Below are 20,832 nucleotides of genomic sequence, written 5' to 3' on the forward strand. Positions count from 1 at the left end.
ATCAGCCTTTTAACACCTCTACAGGTGGACAAAAAAAAAGGGGGAAAAAACCTCATACAGCAAAGTTCCTAATAGATTTTCATCATGAGGAGTTGGTGGCTTAATAAAGGAATGAGTTTATTAAGTCCCTTATCAATGCCAGTCAATAAAACAATTTTGTAAGAAAATACTACTTTTGATCTATGTCAAAACCTTTGCCCAAAATTTATCTTAAAAAGGTCTTTATTTCCATTCATTACTGTTTCAGCACAAAAAATAAAAACACACACAGGAAGTAGAGACATCAACATTCAATTCACAATTATCTCTCCCTCTTTCCCCACCACATATTTTCAATATGAAACAATAATATAATACACACACACAAAATGGAGGTTTTATTTCTTCTCAGAGGCATTACTTACTTTCTTGGGATTATTTTTGTTCTTAAACCACAGCAGGAGACATTTCCATACATTCCTATTTGTGAATAATACCAGTTCTACAAAGCATTGGGCTTATGTTCTGACCTTAACTAGGGCATCTCACACCTGGTCAACCTCAGCACTGAAGCCTGTGGCCTAGATATATGTACCAAGATACTTTTAGGAACATTCCTTTTTATCTTCCTCTGTACTATCATATTTAAATCAGGCATTGATTTATTCTCCTTCTAAATACATTACACAGGATCTACTACATGTTTCATAATTTACATGCCATTCATTCACAACAGAGGTAAAACCTTTATGGAAAGTTTCCTCCACAGTTCTGAACAAGACAGATTTTGCCTCCGGAATTTGTAGAGGAGAAATTAATATTGTTATTTTTCCCTTCTCTTCTCTCAATATTGTGAAGAAGTCTGGTAATTTATTATCTGCTTTGTGAACAATTAATCTCACTTACAGTAAGTAGTCTATCAGCCTAAATATAAAAGCAAACAGTGCTAGTATTTTTGTTCATGGGAATATGGAAAATACACAAAATTCAGTCAGGTGAATTAAAGTTCCCAACATGTTTGCCTTAGTTACCACCACTTTCCCTCTGTTATCAGAAGTATATCTATTTTTAAATAATACAAATGCACCACTTTTTTTTGGCCTGAACTGATCATCTTTCTCAGAAACATGTATTTAAGAAGCTTTGTTAATTTAATCTAAATATATAATGAACCCAGCACACCAGAATTAACACACACAGCTCTCGCTTACCTCAGCATTGTAGAATTTGGTTTTCACATCTAGTGGTTTAAGAACCTAAGTGAAATAGAAAACAGAGAGACTGACATCTGGTTTCTTGGAGAACTTCAGCATCAACTGGTTACAACTGCCAGGATTTTTATTAAAGTATTATTTCTTGTAGATTTTATGCAGAAAAGATGCCTAATGCAATGTATAACACAATCAACTCAGCTAAAAAAAAAAATCAGAGTTCAGAGTATATACTCACTGCTGCTTATTTGCAAACTTGATTGATTTGCTATTAAGCAGTTTTCTCAGATTTAAAACATTCACTTCTCCTCCTAAGCACTGGCATTTTACAAAACTGGACAATCTCAGTGCACTAAGTAGATCTATGTCTTTAAAATAACATTACATCCATCTTCTATCCTGAAGTGGTCTGCACTTGTTTTCAAGAATGAGCAAGAACCATGTAACATTTACAAGTCCTTCAAGGGTTCTGCAGCAACAGTTGATGAGGGCTTCTCTAAAAATAGATTACATAGAGAACTATTCATGTGATTAGTTTATGCAATGAACCATTACTATGCTTTGCTTCCTTCTTGAAAATGCAAATGGTACAAGAAATAAAAATAATAAAACATTTTAATTGCATGAGATTAAATCAGCAAGAGAAAATAATTTGATGACATAAAAAGTGATAATAAAGTGTTGTTCTTAAGTGCTTGAATTTTGTGCATAAAGCCACTACAGTTAATACTTCAAATATGAAATGGATAAACACTTATGTAACTGAAGGAAAAAATTCTCTATTATACTTCAAGGAAACAAATTTAAATTATCTTGATGAAAACATTTATTTCCCTTTACACAGGGAAACTTTTCTTTTGCTGACATATGTGTTCTGATTATGTCTGACATATGTTTTATTGACATATGTGTTCTGGGCCCCTCAGTATAAGAAAGATGTTGAGATGCTCAGACATGTCCAGAGAAGGGCAACAAGCCTGGTGAGGGATCTGGAACACAAGCCCTATGAGGAGTGGCTGAGGAAGCTGGGGTTGTTTAGGCTGGAGAAGAGGAGGCTCATGGAAGACCTTATTGCTTTCTACAACTACCTGAAAGAAGGTTGTACCAGGTGGGGGTTGGTCTCTTCTCCCAGGTAACCAGTGACAGAATGAGAGGACACAGTCTCAAGCTGTGCCAGGGGAGGTTTAGGCTGGAGGTTAGGAAGACATTTTTCTCAGAAAGAGTGCTTGGCCATTGGGATGGACTGACAGGGAGGTGGTAGAGTCACCATCCCCGGAAATGTTTAAAAGAAGACTAGATGAGGCACCTCGTGTGTGGTTTAGTTATTAGACGGTGTTGGGTCATAGGTTGGACTTGATGATCGTGAAGATCTTTTCCAAACTGGTTAATTCTGTAATTCAGTGAGATCCCTAAAGTTCCAAGTTGTGAACACATTTTTTAGCTCTGAAATTCAAGTAGCCTTCACAGAGATTTTTGCATAATAACAGGAATAATGTTAAAATCTTTCAAGTGATCATAACTACCTCTCTCTAATCAGAATAAAGGTCAAAATTTTAGTTTAGGTGTTTGTTGGTTGAGTGGGTTTTTTCTAAAATATTTTGGTTCAGTGAGCTTCATTAATTTCCCTAAATGGTAATATCAGCTTTTTCTGATAAGCAGAGTCTTTCCATTAATTCCAGTAAATGTAAAGTGGCATTCAAACATAAATAAAATAATCATTGTGAAGTTCATAACCCTGCTACAAAACCAAACAACATCTAAACCCTGGTAAGTATCGATCCTTCTCCATACAAACATAATGGTGTTATTTACTCTAGAGAAAGCTTTGGAACAAAAAGGCACTATTGATCAGTATTAAAATACATACAACAGTTCAGAAAAAAGCTGTTTGAAAACAACTGTAACAGCAGATCAGCTTAAAATATCCTAGAAAGCATAACTGAAAAAGTTGAAAATCTGTCAAAGACAAAATAGGTTTTTAGTTATCTAAAACATATGTAATACATTGTGCTGGTGACACCTCAGTCATTGGCAGCCATCAATTTCCATTGTAAAGACACTGTTCAGTTGTTTCTAACATTTCTTTTTGTTTGTTCTCATATTTTCTAGCTGCTGTCTCTACGTCAAATTTTTTTTAAATCACCAAAAAAACCACTCAGGGAAGTGTTTCTCTTATAATGAATCAGAATGTACTTACAGAACGGGGTTGAAGTGCCTATGTTAATGATGTGGTTTACTGGTGGACTTGGCAGTTAATGGTTGGATTTGATGATTTTGCAAGTCTATTCCAACCTAAAGAATTCTATGATTATGATTCTATACAGTTTTTGAAAGGTGCTTTTGCTTCCTTCTTTGAAGGAAGTGATTCATATTTGGCAGATAGCTGGCCCTAGCTATTTTCACATAAAATTGCCTTTGTTGGATTCAGTTAAAAACCACAGGTATTACAATATGCATGCAGACCCCTGGAAAATGCACACAGATAAGTTTCCATATCAAACCTAAAGAAGACAAATCAATGTCTTGAACAAGGCTCTAGCAGGAACAAGGGGTAGGGAAGGGAAAGAAGGTGAGAACCAGAAGCCTGAAGATGCGTATGTCAGTGACCAGAGAAAGCCTATAGGGAACAGTAGGACTGAACTTCCCAGGGACAAAGAATGGAGAAGTTGGAAGGGAAACAGTTTCACAAGGAGAGCAAGACAAAACACACAAAGATGAAAATCAGTTTCAATAAAGATCAAGAAACCCTGCAGGGTTTCTGGATTCAGAGGATAGTGAAACATGAAAATTAATATGGAATTCTTTTCCCTTGGATTATTTGGAGACATCTTTGGCTAATCAATACCTGCCATTTCAAGGCTGTAAGGTCTAGCACTTGGGCATTCCTTATAGAGCTTGGCAATTTAGTTTTCAAATGGCCTGAGATGTTTTTCTCTGAATCATCTAGGTAGAATACTACAAAAAGTGCAAAATTAAATCACCTGCAACTTGCAAAATATACAGATCTCAATTCTATAATGCTCCTGTGTTGCCAGACACTCTGTGAGAACACCTAAAAATGTCCTCTGTAAAGCACATACCCTAATATTTCCATTACATGGGAAAGAGCCCATAGTTATCCAAGTCTCAGAATATTTCTCTAAAATACAAATACCCATCAAATACACAGTTAAACATTTACTCCAATCTCAAGTATGACAAGTAACCAAGCTTCTAACTCTATCAATTACTTCCGTGGACATTAGTCAGACATAACACAACAGACTTCTTTGCTTAGTTTCCTTTAAAAAACAAACTGCTAAGTTCCAGTTTAAAAAAGATTATACGCACTAAAAGAAAAATTGAAATTTTACAGTCTAAATTCAAAGGCTAGATGGGTCAAAGTCAGAATGAGCAATAACTGGTCTGTTTTAAAACAATCATAAAGCTGAGTGCTATAAAACCAGGAGGGTTAAAAAATAAATTTTTCTTTCCCAGTAAATTAATAAAAATTGTATGATGCAATATTTTTCTGACATGTTTAACTGCATGGTAACTAGAAACCATCAGCTCCTGTGAAGTTTGAAGCAATGGGTTTCATCAGTTCACTTTTAAAAATCAAATAGATTTTTAGTGTGCAAAAGTGCTTTTGAAGCATCAAATGTTTCAAAATGGTTGTCTAAATAGAGTAGAACACTTGGTGCAATACCTGAAATTTGAAGAACTTTCTGAAGTACATCTTCTCTCCTGTCTGCGTAGTGTAACTTACTGCACAAACTAAGCTGAAAGAAACATTGTTTTAAAAAATATATTGAATTACTTTAGATTTTGTGTCTGCATCAAAGCAGCAACAGAATAACATGCATGTGCTGCAGTTTCATTTCAGCTCACTTAATCATAGACAAAATTAAAATCTCACATGTGTGTTCCTATCTCTTTTACTTCATGATGAATCACATCATCAATGCAACAGTCGGGCTTAAGCTCTGCCACTGCGGCACTAGAAGCTGAAAGGTTCAAGCGCTGAGAACTTGTCTGTAGATCAGCCTGGGGACAGAAAAACAAAGCATTGGCTAGAACTGCAACTACTTAAACCAATCTAAAGAAAAATAACTTTATAATGTAAGGTTTTGATGAGCATTTTGTATCCCACATGCTTTTGAATACATAATTAAGACACATTAAAATGCTAGACACTGTCCAAGATGAAAACAAGCTCTGAAATATATATAAATGATCTAAACCTTCAACATGTGGTTTATAAAATCTCCAATTACTTTTTACATTGAGTTCCACAATGACTTCTGGAATTTCTTATGCTCAGTGTATTATTTGTTCAGCAGAAAATGAAAAAAAAAGGAACTAGAAAAAAGAATCTTTTGAAATATAAGCAAAATGCAAGTCAATACATGCTTTACAGAAGTTCATTCAAAGTGCACGTAAGTGAATAGAACTCCAGTCTTTAAGCTGTCAGAGTTTTTCTGCTCTAGTTTTCCATAGAAGCTTTACAACATCTTTTTTTTAATACAATCATAGTTTTTCATTTAACCTTTGAAGATTTCTAACATCATTTCTATCTTTATGCATTATTGTTTCCAATTTCACATATATCTTCTGAATTGGAAATAGTGACAGATATTTCCTGAAGTCCATATACCAGCATTAAACATACAAGACATTGTCAGAAAACATACTCAGCATATTTTTTTAATAAATCAAGTAAGTAGATTTATCTTCATATACCTTCACCAGTATGTCCTTGACAACTTGATTACTATCATTGTGTACACTAATGTAACTGGAAAAAGTCTCTCCCAGAAATATATTTCTGTGTTAAAAAAGAAACAAAAAATATTTAGTAGTACTATTTTTTAAACACGCAAAACATTTCACAGAAAATCTTTTAAGTTCTAATATATATATACATATACACACACACACAGAGGCACATGCACACACTTCTTTGCCACATCAGATCCTGAAAGTATGCTGACATTTTCACACCCATACTTCCAAAAGTCACTCTTCCAAGACAAACTCCAGAAGAAAACAAAAGTATCAGAATTTTTTGCTAGATAAAAATGTGAGAAGATGGCATACACTATCCACAAAAAATCACTGCAGTAAATTCAGTTCATGTAAGATATCAATAAAGGCTGGGGGATGATAAAACTGAGAGAAGCACTCAAGAAAAGGACTTGGGGATAGTGGTGGACAAGAAGCTGGACATGAGCCAACAATGCGCACTTGAAACCCAGAAGGCCACTCGCATCCTGGACTGCGTCAAACGAAGCATAGCCAGCAGGTCAAGAGAGGTGATTCTGCCCCTCTACTCTGCTCTTGCAAGACCTCAGTTGGACTATTGTGTCCAGCTCTGGGGCTTCCAACATTAGAGAGACATGGACCTGCTGGAGCAGGTCCAGAGGAGGGCCACAGAGATGATCAGAGGGCTGGAGCACCTCTCCCATAAAGAATGCTGGAAGAATTGTGGCTGATCAGCCTGCAGAAGAGAAGGCTCCAGGGAGACTTCATAACTATGTTCTAATGCCTGAAGAGGACCTACAGGAAGGCTGGGGGACTGCTTAGAAAGGGCTTGAAGTGATAGGACAATGGGCAATGGTTTTAAACTGGAGCAGGGTAGATTTAGGTTGGACATAGGGAGAAAGTTCTTTACAATGACGGAGGTTAAATACTGGAACAGGTTGCCCAGGGATGTGGTTGAGGCCTTGTCCCTGGAGACATTCAAGATCATACTCTTTGTGGCCCTGGGCAGGCTGATCTGGTTGGAGGTGTCCTTGCTCACTGCAGGGGGGTTGGACAAGATGACCTTTGAGGGTGTCTTCCAACCCAACGCAATCTGTTAATGTGCGGCTTCTAATAGTGCATTAGTTAGAAATTCACCGACAGCTGGATATTTCTGTCCAAGTTAAATCCTTACTTCACTCAGAGCCAGGCCACAGACAAGGAACATGAGGCAGCACACATTCACATATCATGTCAAAAAACACATCAAGCCACAGATTATTTTTTAATGATAGAACACCTCATTGTATAACAATAATATTCAGACAGAAGACTATTAAACACATTATCATTAAACGAATCCTAAACCTTGTATGTGACAGTTACACTAACTCCATCTTACCCAAAATTTTGAGGCAAAGTCAGCATTTCTCCTAGCATCAAAGTTTCTGCTCCCTTTACAGTGGAAGGATCATCTTTCATGAGCTGGTTAAACAGACTACCTGTAGAAATACCAAATTGCTAGTATCTAGATATTTTCTTAGTCTAAAGCTTTGTTGACATTTAAACTATGACACTTAATCTCTTACTTAGATGCAATTTATTTTAGACATACATATTTTACATTGAACTTGGTTAGGGACAAAATACATAGCTATAGGCCTCACTAAAAATTGTAATTTACTACCAGACACATCAATAAATCAGTCAGTATATATATACTGAAGGGCATAATCCCAAAGGCACTGCTCAAATTAACACTAAACACTAAAGTCGAATTCTGACCAAGCGAAGCACGTTATATAACAGAACTAATCAACCCCCTTTCTGTTCCCCTGCTTGCTTTGTATTTCCACACAATTTTCTTTTCTTTCATCTTTCCTTTGCCTCTCTCCTATACTTGACTCCTAGACTGCAACTATTACTGGGGGCTACCCAAGAGGGTTCCAATTTAGGACTATACAGCAAGCATAACACAATTCAAAAGCAGTGATTCTTGAAAAATAATTCTACACATAATATTCATGCATTGTTTCTCATTACCAGCACATTCTCTCCACTTAAAGAAGGTAGTAACACCAAACTTTCTACAAGTACATGTTTCTCCCTCACAACTGCCTCGCATCTTGAGGTCACGTGTTTGCAATATCATCACCAAGCTTTCAAAGCTGTAGGCAAAGAGTTGCAGAGTGCACCTGGGTACTTTCCTATAGTCATTACCACACATATATTGCTCTTTCATATTACTATGTGAGGTCATATGACTCTTTGTCTCAGTCTCAGATGCTCACGTTACTTAAATCTGGTAATATGTACTTACCAATCAACCAGTAGAAAAGACATACCTGGCAAATCTCTTTCTTCACAAGTCACTGGAATATTAGTGAATAAAGTAGGTTTGGTTAACCTCATCACTGCAAAAATCAGAAAATAAACCAAAGGTCAACTAAATATTTTTACATTTATTTGTAATTTTGTCTTGCACTCCTTCTACAAAAAAACCCAAACCAAACTACCAAATCTTAACCTGAAAAAGAGTAACAACTTTTTGGATCACATACCTTTTTTTAATGCAACGAAGAGCATTTGTGATGCCATTTCTACCTCTTGCTTTATTCCCCCACAACACTAACATCTACTGCTTTCAATCTTATGTGCTAAGGGTCTTATATCTGTTGCAGAGTTAAGTGCCTTGTGGGCACCAGGACAAGCACCTGTTCTGTGATCCTCAGTTGCTGTAGAATGGGACACAATGACCAGTATGGACCCTTTCAATCAGATACCAAGCTATCAGGAACTGCATTTACACCCCAAACATATATAAGATAGAGTAACAAGTCTAAAAGTCTATATTACTTATATAACCACCTTTATTTTAGCCATGAACTTTAAACTCAAACCAGCAAAATCACCACAAAAACTTCTGGAATACACAAAACCCCTATTTTATCAATACTAACAAAATCAAAATCATAAAGATTTTGCTACTAAAACCCCTCTATTTCAAGAAAGTGGTACTTTCCAAGGCTATTTTAACTCAAAGTACTCAAAATTACATGATTTTTATTTGTATTACATATTTTTGTTGCTGATAAAGAATTCTTCCCTAGTCATATGAACAAATTGCCCTAATCAGAAACAGAGTTAAGCATTTGTAACCTTAGGTGTTGGTCTGAATATGTGAAAATCACCAATGTGTTTTTTTCTTCAAAACTTAACATAAACCCCATATAATTTCTGAAAACTAAAATTAAAGGATTAGACTGCAAAAAACAATCAACATCCTTGCACTGATATATGTGTTGTGTTTTTACACTTACGATACATTTGTACATCTGGTGAGCATTCACTATTTTCAGTTCTGTAAAATACACTTTTTGGTGTAGTATGTTGCCTTGTTTCACAATAACTTACACTACAGTACAGCAGACCTATGCAAATCAGTAAAGATAGAACCAAATCTCAGTTTTCAGATTAGGAAAAAAAAAAAAGATAATGGTGGTAATGGTGAAAAGTTGAAAAGCATGACCTCTGATAGCTTAGAACTACAAGGTAAATAAAAAGCTCCTGAATACGCCAAACAGAGTAAATGGAGGACCATATTCAACACTCAAAAGGAAAAAGATAAAAAATTAATTGTAAGTGCATGTGAACTATGTATTTCTGGAAGAGTTCAAAACAAAAGTCTGGACTTCAGCTTGTAAACTGGTGCTACCTGTGATGGTTTGTAGTCAAACCAAAACACTACCCAAGACTACAGTGATAATTCTGCAGAGAAACCAAGAGTGGTCTTCACTGACAGTTATCCCACTGAGAAGCTCAAAGCTAGGCAGTGCATGTATCAGTTATACACGCCAACTCAAAGCAGCAAAAAGCGGCAGCTAAGCTGAACAGTGACATCGATCTCTTCTTCTGTTTATGAAGATGTTTATTTAGCTATTTTGTCAGTACGTTAAACAAATATAGTGGGACTGTATTACTAAAATTACGTAATTTTATTCAAATCCACACTAAGCCCATATGAACTAGCTGCTGACTGTTCCTAAAAGAAGCTACAGACCAAGTTTGGGAATGTTTTAAAACAATAAATAAATAGATCACGGAATGAAGTCAAAACACAAATAAGATATGTAGGTTATCACATTTAATAGGGCTAATAAATTAATATTACAAAACATTTTGTCATTTCATGATGTAGACACAAACTACAACATCAAATAAAAATTCAAATCACACCACATTCCACTCCAACATACCTTCAAAAATGCTGGCACACAAAGAAACTTTGATACTCTTAAGCTCAGAAAACTAGTATCAGTGGCATAAGTTGGCTATATGGGCTTTAAAACTGATAAAAGTCCCTAGTTAGTCTAGACAGCATTTTATGTCAATTTGCCAGGTGGTAACACACAATGTCACAAGCATCTCAAATATAAGGGGGCTCAACGTAAGACCCCTTTAACATCCAGTCAGATTAGCAACATGTGAACAGTCTAAAGTGAGCAATGAGCTTAAACTACGAAAAGGGTATCTAGAATCACAGAATCATGTTGGTTGGCAAAGCCCTATAAAATCAAGTTCAGTCATCATCTAACTCTATCAAGTCGGATGCTAACCCACATCCTTTAGCACATCTATGTATCTTTTAAACACCTTAAGGGACAGTGATTCGAATCACCTTCCTGGGGAGCCTATTCCAGTGTTTGATAACCCTTCCAGTGAAGAAGTTTCTTCTAATATCCTATCAAAACCTTCTCTGGTGTAACTTGAGGACATTTCCTCTCATTCTATTACTCATTATTAGGAGAACAGACCAACACCCACCTCTCTGAAACCTTCTTTCAGGTTTCTGCAGAGAGCAAGCTCCCTCTCCTCAGAGAGACTCCTTTTCTCCAGACTAAACAATCCCAGTTCCCTCAGCCACCCATCATAAGACCTATTGTCCAGACCTTTCAACATATTCATTGGCCTTCTCTAGATCCACTCAAGGACCTCAATGTCTTTCTTGTAGTGAGGGTCCCAAAACTGAATACAGTACTCAAGCGGTGGCTTCACCAGTGCTGCGTACAGGGGGATAATAACTTTTCTAGTCCTGCTTGTCATACTATTCCTGATACTAAGGGCAGGATAGTGTTGGCATCCTTGGCCACCTGAGCACACTTGTGCCTCATATCATATGGCTATCAATCAACACACACACACACACACCACCACCCAGCTTTCTCTGCCGGCAGCTTTCCAGCCACTCTGTCCCAAGCCCGCAGCATTGCATGGGGTTCTCATGACCTAAATGCAGGACCTGACACTTGGCCATCGATCCAGCCTCCGTCCCTCTGTAGATCCTTCCTACTCTCTACCAGACCAACACTGCCACTCAGCTTGGTGTCTGCAAACTTACTGAGGGTGCATTCAATCCCCTTGTCCTAATTACTGATATAGATATTAAATAGAACTGGTCCCAGTGCTGAGCCCTGTGGAACACCACTTGTGATTGGCCATCAGCTAAACTCCCTTCAGCCAGTTCTTAAAACCAGTGCAGCATCCACCCATCCAAACCAGTTTCTCTAGGGGGATGCTGTGAGTGTCAAAGGCTTTACTAAATCTGCTCCAAGACTCTCCCCTGCATTGAGGTCAAGACTGACAGATCTGTATTCCCCATGTAATGCCTAAAGTAAACAGCAATTATTTCAAGATAAGGATGTCATAAAAGAAAAAAAAATAAAGTCCAAGTGGATTTATGTAGTTTTTACATGGAGGTGTCTGTTGTGCTGACACATACTTTTATTTGATCAGTGTTACAAAGACTATCTACAAATTAACAAATACAATTCAGTTATTTTCCCCCCCTTTCCAGATGTCCCAGACCTTGACCTCCAGGTACAGCAAAAATCAAATGGAGTTAGCACAGGTGTCTAAAAGAAACATTGACCCTTGCACTCATATTGGTCTCAGTTTAACTGCTCTCCAGACATTGAATTGAGCATAGACAGCATGACCTTGAGCCACTTTATTCTTTCAGGTGACAAAAAAAAAAATCATGCTGAGCTCAGCCTTATATCATCATGAAATGGACTCAAGTGCTCAGAGACCTTTACTTTCCATAATGACAACAAACAGAGGTTTACAGATAGAAGTCTGATTTCTTGACTTGCTGGAAGTCAGTGCTTTCTTGTCCCCAAATATAGAGACAAATATAAAGACCAGAAACACCAGGAAAAAAAATAAAATCTTATTACCAAAGTCTTGAAACGGTAAATGTCAAGTTGTTTATTACTTTTCAGCATGGAACTTTCACTGAAACTTTCATTAATATTTATGGGAAAATATGGATAACATTACTAATACAGCATATACATGCAACAGGAAGTTAAGCGTTTATTTCATGTGATGGCTATGCCTTCATTAAATAAAAACCCACACACTGCTCTCAGGAATTAATCAGATCTTGGCATATCTCAGTGTCAAAAATAATTACAGATCCTTACAGTGAAGATAACTCAAAAATATTCTTCCTTCTCCCACTTTCAAAGAACTAAGGTACTTCACTGGAAGCATAAATTTATAATCTGACACAGCTTGCTGTAATAGTTTGGGATTTTTACTTTTTTTTAGTTTAGACCACCAACTTAGACAAAAGCCACAAAATGCAGTACGAAGACAAATAGAAACATACTAATCTTAACAGAACCATTCATAAGTCTCTTGACAAAACAAAGTTAAATAAACATGTTATTAGGTCAAAAAATGTAGCAAAGTAGCATTAAGTGGGTTTCTGCTAACTCATCAGTTGTTCTAAGATATATTCTAAGTTGCTTAAAAAGTCTAGTGCTTTAGACAGCAATTTTATAATGAAAGTCTATCTTACAATTATAAGCTAAATATAACTCCAAATTTATGCACAAGCAAATTCATTTTATCAGTAAGGCACAGCTTTTTCCTAAGAACATTTCTAACATATTCACAGTAAAATATATCACAGAAAATCCATATCTGTCCCACAGATCTTTGGATAGTAGCATTGCAAGATGGCAATTCATTCTGCTTGATAAGCCTATTCAATTTTATCCAAATGTCCTCCAAATTTTGATTATTACAAACAGACTGCTCAATTGTCCACTTTGCTCGATAAAATGCATGTAGTTTTAGTCTTTCCAAATTATTTCGCAGTTCTTGAGATAAAGGGAGAATCTTTTCTTTAAGCTTAGGGCAAGGCAGAGAGACACTCCAAGATCTTTTCAATTTTTGTTTTCCATTTGGTGGTGGTTCTCCTTGACTCTCCAAGTTAATTGATCTGTGAACTGTTTGTGCTTGTGTTAAAGTCTGTCGGTATTTCACATTAGACTGAAACTCAAGGAGATTTTTTGTGCAGTCATAATCAGGAGATCGTGTAACACAGACTGAAGGTGTAGAAAGCTGTTTCAATTCTTCTGCTTCCTCAAAAGAAATAACAGGTGGCCTCTTTTTTGGTTTGAGAGGAAGTCCGCTTAAATCATTTGGAAACCAGGGTGCAAATCTTGGTAACTGACGAATGGGGAACTCTTTCACTGCTGCTTCTGCAAATTTCTGCAGTTTTATTTGATCTCTCTGATATGGTCGATAATGCAAGACCACTTCCATGCTTGTACATTAGGAATTCCTTTATTCTTAAGAAAAATATCAGTCTCTTGATTAGGATTCGCAAATCTAGACTGAAACATCTTATTTACAAGAATTTCCTTGCCTTGTGTTGCAAAGATCAGTAGAAAACAGGACCTAAAGCAGAAGTATTATAAAAAAGTAAGATACTACCATATTAAGAAAAACATTGCTAGGAGATTTTATGAAAAAAACAACACAGAGTAAAAACAAGCAAGATGGAGATAAGAACATTCTATTGTATCCGAATTGAACTTTAGTGACTGTATTTCATCATCACCAGTAAGTACACTGAACATTATCCGTACTCATGCAGTTTACTTAATACTGTCCTTCCCAAGAGGATTCTTTCACTGTCACTATCTCATACTTGCTCTTACTTGAATTTACCAAACAAATCTGGTTTATTAGAAAAATCCCCCTCCACTTAAAACAGAGCATATATAGCAACTCAAAACCTCATGTATTACAAAAATCCTTCCTGAAATAGTACTGAACAATAGAGTGGTTTTTAAACTCACAGGTTAAAAGGGAAGTGCTATAGGCAAATTGAAGTTGTCTGCTTCCATTTCCTATCAAAGTACATATTTAGTTTTAATCTCAAAGCTTCTGAGCAATACTTGCAACCATCCTTTTAGCCCTTAAGGGCCGGATAAGTCTTTAATTCATTAAACTTTTTGAACAATTAAAATACCTAAAAGACTTCACAATTTCATACATTGTTGCTTTCTTCCACTCAAAGATTATCTCAAATGTGAGAGGAGTAGAAGGTGGTGGTGATGAGGGGAGGTGTGTGTGTAGAATTACAAGCACTGCTTATCAAGCATAACATGACATGCATTCTCTTCCTCTCCTGTTTTTCAATCATTTCACATGTCCTGCCAGAGATAAGGAACATAAAATTGTATTCAGATCAATAACACTGTCAAGATTTTATTTAAAAGAGGCACAACACAAAGCAACCGTTACCTTTCTCACTTCTTTTACAAAATCTGCAGCTTGGACACCACACAAAATTCAGCACAAGGCCAAGGATTATACTGGTATCTTACAAAAGCTAAATCATAGAATCATGTAGTCATCTGGATTGGAAAATGCCTTTAAAATCAAGTCCAGCCATTAAACTAGCACTATCAAGTCACCACTAAACCATGTCTCTCAGCACCCCATTTATACAGCTTTTAATAACTTCCACAGATGGTGACTCATGCTAACATCTTTTACTTGGGAGAAGAGACAAAATTTGCGAGACACCAACATGTTGTTTCAGGTATATTTAGGGAGCAATAAGGTAACCCCCAAGCCCCTTTTTCTCCAGGCTGAACAATCCCAGCTCCCTCAGCTGCTCTTCATGAGACCTGTTCTCCAGGCCCTTCACCAGCTTTGCCGACCTGCTCCAGCACCTCAGCGTCTTTCATGCAGTGAGAGGCCCAAAATCGAATACAGTAATCAAGGTGCAACCTCATCAGTGCTGAATACAGTGGCATGATCATGTCTCTGGTCCTGCTGGCCACACTATTTCTGATACACACAAGGATGCTGTTAGCCTTCTTGGCCATCTGAGCACACTACTTAGTTTTGGGATCCATCATAAAACTTCATGCTTTGAATCAATTACTATCAAAATGCATTTGAAATGTCAGCTGATGACATTTCTTGTTCTTGGGTTTTGCCCTTTTGTTTGTGTGTGTGTGTGTGCAAGATATGAAAAAGGGTTTATTAATACTTGAATTGTATTTAATGCGTTTTATTGTGACATGCAGTCAAAAACTCTCTCCAGGAGTGTTGTAGAACTACTACATGAGCAGATGGTGAGCTTTGAAATCGTAGAATCATAGAACCAACAACCTAACACCACCACAACCATTAAACCATGGCCCAAAGTGGCATGTCTACCCTTTAAGCAGTCTAATTTAGAAAACTTGCAGAGCTGAGATTTTAAACAATCACTACACCAACTTAATTAGTAGTATTTATTTTATAAATAACAATAATTAAGGAAAACAACTATGATATCTGTTGATTAAAACAAGGCCAAAGCAGATTAAATATTTTTAGTATTTCACTTGCTAACTATTACCAAACTACCTACAGGGCTCTCTTGTTTTCTCTCATAAGAGGCATCTACATTTTTATTTTTACTATTTGTGATTACTGAATCAAGGCTGTAGACCCAGTTGCTGTGCATTAAACGTAGGGTTAAAGGAGCAAAAAACATCAAAAGGGGAAAACCCGAACAAGCAAAAGAAGACAGCAGGGAACTGGAGAACTTTTGAAGAAATATTTTCTTCTAACTCCCTGTGCAAAACCGAATACACTTAACACCTTCGATGGCCCAACCAAACAAGGCGCGCACCCGTGTGTAGGGCCCTCTGTCACCTACAGTACCTGCTGTCCCACACCCCTCTCAGCTTGCTTTACTCCCGCCCCACTGTTAGGCCCTCCTGCCGGGCCACTCACACCACCTTCTCCTAAAACGGAGGGAAAAACAGGTCTCGCCTCGGAAACCACGATCTCCCACGACCGGTTGGCAACCCGGAGCCCGCGCCGTCTCGGCTCACCACCGCCACCTTATCCCACAGACCGCGGCGCCCGGCCTGACCACAGAGCTGCCTATGCGCCAGGGCCGGACCAAGGGCGGGGGCAAGTGCAGTGGAGGCGCTGCTGTAGCAGCAGATGCGGACTAGGAGAGTAGATGGGCATTAGCAGGCCCGGCGGGCCGCGCTGCCGGTACCTTTTAGGGCCAGCAAGTGCTCCTGCTTGGGCTGATTAACGTCCATACTGCCAACCTTCACTCCTACGGGACAGCTGGCCAGCCAAAACGCTGCCGGGTGGGCGAAAACGCTCCGCCGGAAGAGACGAGGCGACTCCGTATGCAATGCCCAGGCGCGGCAGCTACCGCGAACCCCGCAAAGAGCTATCCCAGCATGCAATTCGTCACCGTCGCGGCAGGGCATCGCGCCGACACGGCGGGCGAAACTACAGTCCCCAGAAAGCACTGCGCAGCCCCCGTTACCACGTGCAACCGCCCTGGTGAGTGACGCTCAGTTAGGGTTAACCGTGCATCACTGGTCGTTTCCCTTGAGCTGAGCAGCTGCTTGCTTACACGACTGTTGTCTGAAAAACAGTTGCCCACAAAGTCAGTATGTCTCCCAAAAAATCCTTTGTTTCCTTAAGCCTTAATGTCTTTGGTATCTTTTTACAGCCTTTTCTTTTACTTGAATGGGAACTTCCAGCACAGGCCAGGCATCGTCAATCTTTTGGCTACTGTTCAGACATAGTTGCTAGCAAGGCACGTGTGGTTTATTCACAGTGAACAGCTTTACACCCTGCCTTGGCAGGGGGGTTGGACTGGATGATCTCCAGAGGTCTGTTCCAACCCCTAACATTCTATGATTCTGTGATAACAGGCACCACATGCGTGTTCCCTCAGTAACTGCTCTGCACAGGAAAGCAGACAATGACAAGGTTGATGGATCACCAATGAGTTGCCGAGGTTTGGTCAGGGTAGGCCTCAGATTAAAATCTGATAAGAATAAAAGAAGGGTCATTGTCATAGGCAACTCACTTGTGAAAGGAGTGGAAGGCCCAATATGCAGGCTTCAGGAACTCTGCTGCCTCCCAGGTGCTTGGCATAGCCATGTGAGGAGAAAGCTTTCTTCCCTTGTGCAGCTCTCAGACCACTATCCACTGCTGATCTTTCAGGTAGGCAGCAATGAAGTAATGGCAAGAAGTCCAAAGGCAGTTAAAAGAGACTTAATGGAATTGGGATGACTGATTAAGGGATGGTGAGTGCAAGTAGTGTTGTCCTCTATCCTCCCAGTTGTGGGGTGTGATGAGGGAATAAACAGGAATAGCCAGGAGATCAATACTTGCCTCCAAGCCTGGTGTCTCTGGCAGGACTTCAAGTTCTCTAATAACTGGTTCATTTACAGAACACCAGGCCTGTTAGCAAAAGGCTTGGGGCTGAGTGACTGGAAAGTTGCCTGGTGGAAAAGGACCTGAGAGTGCTGGTTGACAGATGGCTGAACATGAGCATCCTGGCCTGTATCAAGAATAGCATGGCCAGCAGGAGTAGAGAAGTGGTTGTGCCCCTGTATTAGGCACTGGTGAGGCAGTGCCTCAAATACTGTGTTCAGTTTTGGAGCATTCACTACAGGAAAGACATTGAATTGCTTGAGCATGTTCAGAGAAGGGCAATGAAGCTGATGAAGGGTCTAGAGAACAAATACTATGAGCATTGTTTAGTCTGGAGAAGAGGAGGCTGAAGAGAGATCTCGTTATTCTCTACAATGCCTGAAAAGAGGTTGTAGTGAGGTGGGAGGTCAGTCTTTTCTCTCTAGTATCAGGTGATAGGACAAGAGGAAATGGTCTGAAATGGTGCCAGGGCAGCTTTATACTGGATATTAAGAAAAATTTATTTATGGAAAAAGTAGCCATTAGGACATTGGAAGAGGTGGCCCAAGGAGGAGGTGGAGTCACTGTTCCTGAAGTGTTCAAGAACATGTGGATATGGCACTTTCGGGACATGGTGTTAAGGAAGATATTATTTGATTGATTTAGGATATGGCAAACATTAATAAAAATATTAATAACCTTTTATTAGTATGAAAAAAAATGCCAAAAACTTATTCAACAGGTTCAATGGATGGTTAGAATATATATTTACACTGGGAATGTACAGCATCTAGGCAAATATAACAATTTTTACAATTTTATGCAAACTGGTAAGAATGTAACATGGAAAGAGAAAATCCCTGGGAGCGAAATGGCGCCCAACCAGAGTGGAGGGAGACTCAACAAGAACCGTTAAGCCAAAGAGGCAATGAATTAGTTACTCACAGCTGATTTCACCCAAGTGGGGAGTGCTGCTGCTATTAGCTGTTGAGGCTTTTGGGGCACTCTGATATGGCGCTGGCACAGCAAGCTGCCAGCAAGAAGGTGCCATGCAGTTCTAGGGCTGGTCTGGCTTCAGCAGACAGCAGGTGGTTTACGGTGCTTCTTGTGATGGGCACTTGCTTTATCCTGGGTAAACTGAGGCATGGCAAAATTCTGGTTGCAAGGGGAAGCAGGCTTGGCTCCGGCTCCTAAGCTCGTGGCTTCTCTGGTTTGCTGTGTATAGGCTCATGGCTTTTATCCCAGCCTCTGGACCGGGCAACTTGAGGCAGGGCAGGGCAACTCAAGGCAACTTCAAGCAAGATAGGTCTGAACAGGTTCAAGCAAGGCAATTGAAACAAGGCAATTCAAGCAAGGCTTGAGCAAGGCAAAGGCAACTAGAAATCTGTATATATATCTTGCCCAAGATTCATTTGGGCCAATAGGGCAACTGAAGCCAGCACAGAGTTACCCAATGAAAAGGGGTTCTGCCAGGCTGTGGCCATAAAAGGCAGAAACATAAGCCTGGTCAGGGAGGAGCAGTGGCCAGTACACTTGCTCTGACCCCAGAAGGGAAGTTGTTTACCAGACGTGCATGGTCCTATCCCGTTTGTTCCTTTTCCCATGTAATCCCAACTTTCTGCAGGAAGGACGGGGGAGAGGGGGACCATGTCTAGACACATCAGGGTCTGTGTGGGTTTTATGCTAGGCCTGTTTGGTCCTACCATGACACATGGCTTAATGGCCATGCTGGTGTTAGGCTGACAGTTGGACTCAGTGATCATAGAGGTCTTTTGCAAGTGAAACAAATTTGTGATTCTATAAAGCCCCTGATCATCACTATAACCTAGGTGGTTACTCAACAAGTTTCATTTTGATAATAATTTCCTTCCTTTAAGACTTGTCTGAGTCTATTTAGTTCAGACAAATCTTACTTATTTCAACTAGTTTATTTCAGCATGCAAATTTACATCAGATTACTACATAAATGCATACAAAATTTACAACTACTGCTACTAAGACAATTAAAATTAGCTTCACCCACAGTCTTAGGTCAAGAAACCAGATGCTTAAACAATGGTATGCTTCAGACACCCCCACAGAAGTACCATCTCTCTGAACCTCATGCAGTACCTCTGTTACAGTTTCCATATTTAATTTAGATCAGTAGATATTCTTTTACTCTGGTCCCTGTACATACAACTAATATTAATCACTATGCATACACCTTCCTTCAATTATAATAACATATCCAGTGCCATCCTATTCCACAGAGTCATCATTCTTGCCTGTGAAACACCTTCCATGGTTCTATTTTTTATAATTTCCAGAGTAACAGATGTATTAACTATCACTCAACCCTAGCCATGGTACCTCTGGCAAATGAGTGGAATCCAGTTAGCCTATCTATTAAAGGGTTTTCCCCACCTTTTCACCTGGAACAAGAAAGTCACAGATGTTTGCATTTGAATGGGAGAGCCATCAACAGGAAGAACTGAGTTGTGCTGGACTGTGTTGCCACAAGAATTTAAGAATAACCCCACTATTTGGCAGAATGATTTTGCCAAATTTTTGGAATATGGCCAGATAAAGAACCTAAGGTCACATGTCTGAAACAATTTGGTGACAGCTTGTTTGGTGCAGACACACAAATGAGCAATGCAAGGAAAAAACTTTAAGTCTTTTAAGTTTCTTGTGAATGGCAGGGTAAAGAGTTTCAGAAAAGAAAGCCCAGGTAGTGCAACAGACTGTACTTTACCTAGGAATTGAAATTTCACAAGGAGAAATTAAACTAGGGATTGATCGCCCAGAGGTAATTTGTCAGATAAGTCTTCCTTCTTCCAAGTGAGAGTTAAGGGATCGTGGGAATGGCAGACTGGTGCAGAATGTGGATACTTAATTGTGGAATAATAACAAGCCCATTATATGAAGCGTCAAAGGGAAGGGGGAGGTTCTAGAATGGACACCAGAATATTGATGTAGATTTGACCAGATTGAAGAGGCCTTGATGAAGGCACCTGCATTAGGTCTTCCAAATCTAACTCAACCCTTTGATTTGTTTGTGGATGAGCGTAGCTGCTGGAGTCTTGACCCAGTATTTGTGAGATATACCTTCTTTAAAGAGATGCAGTACCTTTGGATTCGCTAGCCCATTCCATTCAGCCAGGAGATCTGGTTTACCTTCAAGACCTGGAAGGACGAACCTCTGAAAGAAATATAGACAGGACCTTATCACTGCTACTGATTCAGCAGTGAAGCTGAACGATGTTGATTCACGGGTGCATTACTAAGCTAAAAGTGGCCCAAACTGGATGGTGGAGGATTCAAGTTGTGGGACCATCAAAACTAAGGCTTGCAAAGAATTCATGATAAGATACTTATGATTTGTGCATGGGACAGCCTAACTGTG

At 39.0% G+C, this 20,832-nt stretch overlaps 2 protein-coding genes across 2 annotated transcripts; both read right to left on the reverse strand.

Moving 5' to 3' along the window:
- Positions 1-1,166: 1,166 nt before the first annotated feature.
- On the reverse strand, positions 1,167-16,357 carry LOC128979336 (trafficking protein particle complex subunit 13-like). The gene is made up of 7 exons (XM_054397553.1): positions 16,282-16,357; positions 8,258-8,326; positions 7,315-7,414; positions 5,913-5,997; positions 5,089-5,216; positions 4,879-4,951; positions 1,167-1,235 (listed from the first exon to the last, which is right to left on the reverse strand). Exons 1-7 carry the CDS (start codon positions 16,325-16,327, stop codon positions 1,167-1,169), a joined length of 570 nt encoding a protein of 189 aa, XP_054253528.1. The 5' UTR covers positions 16,328-16,357.
- SHLD3 (shieldin complex subunit 3) lies at positions 12,780-13,589 on the reverse strand. Its single transcript, XM_054398038.1, has one exon. It carries the CDS (start codon positions 13,527-13,529, stop codon positions 12,780-12,782), a length of 750 nt encoding a protein of 249 aa, XP_054254013.1. The 5' UTR covers positions 13,530-13,589.
- Positions 16,358-20,832: the final 4,475 nt, after the last annotated feature.

The sequence above is a fragment of the Indicator indicator genome, chromosome Z, assembly GCF_027791375.1.
Source record: "Indicator indicator isolate 239-I01 chromosome Z, UM_Iind_1.1, whole genome shotgun sequence".
NCBI lineage: Eukaryota > Metazoa > Chordata > Aves > Piciformes > Indicatoridae > Indicator > Indicator indicator.

Bases quoted from the DNA above. Each gene is read 5' to 3' on its own strand.
- SHLD3 (XM_054398038.1), bottom strand. From the start codon at position 13,529: ATGGAAGTGGTCTTGCATTATCGACCATATCAGAGAGATCAAATAAAA.
- LOC128979336 (XM_054397553.1), bottom strand. From the start codon at position 16,327: ATGGACGTTAATCAGCCCAAGCAGGAGCACTTGCTGGCCCTAAAAG. The intron at 8,327-16,281 runs GTACCGGCAGCG...TGATTTTTGCAG, and splicing joins GCACTTGCTGGCCCTAAAAG to TGATGAGGTTAACCAAACCT. The intron at 1,236-4,878 runs GTATTGCACCAA...TATTTCACTTAG, and splicing joins GAAAGTTCTTCAAATTTCAG to GTTCTTAAACCACTAGATGT.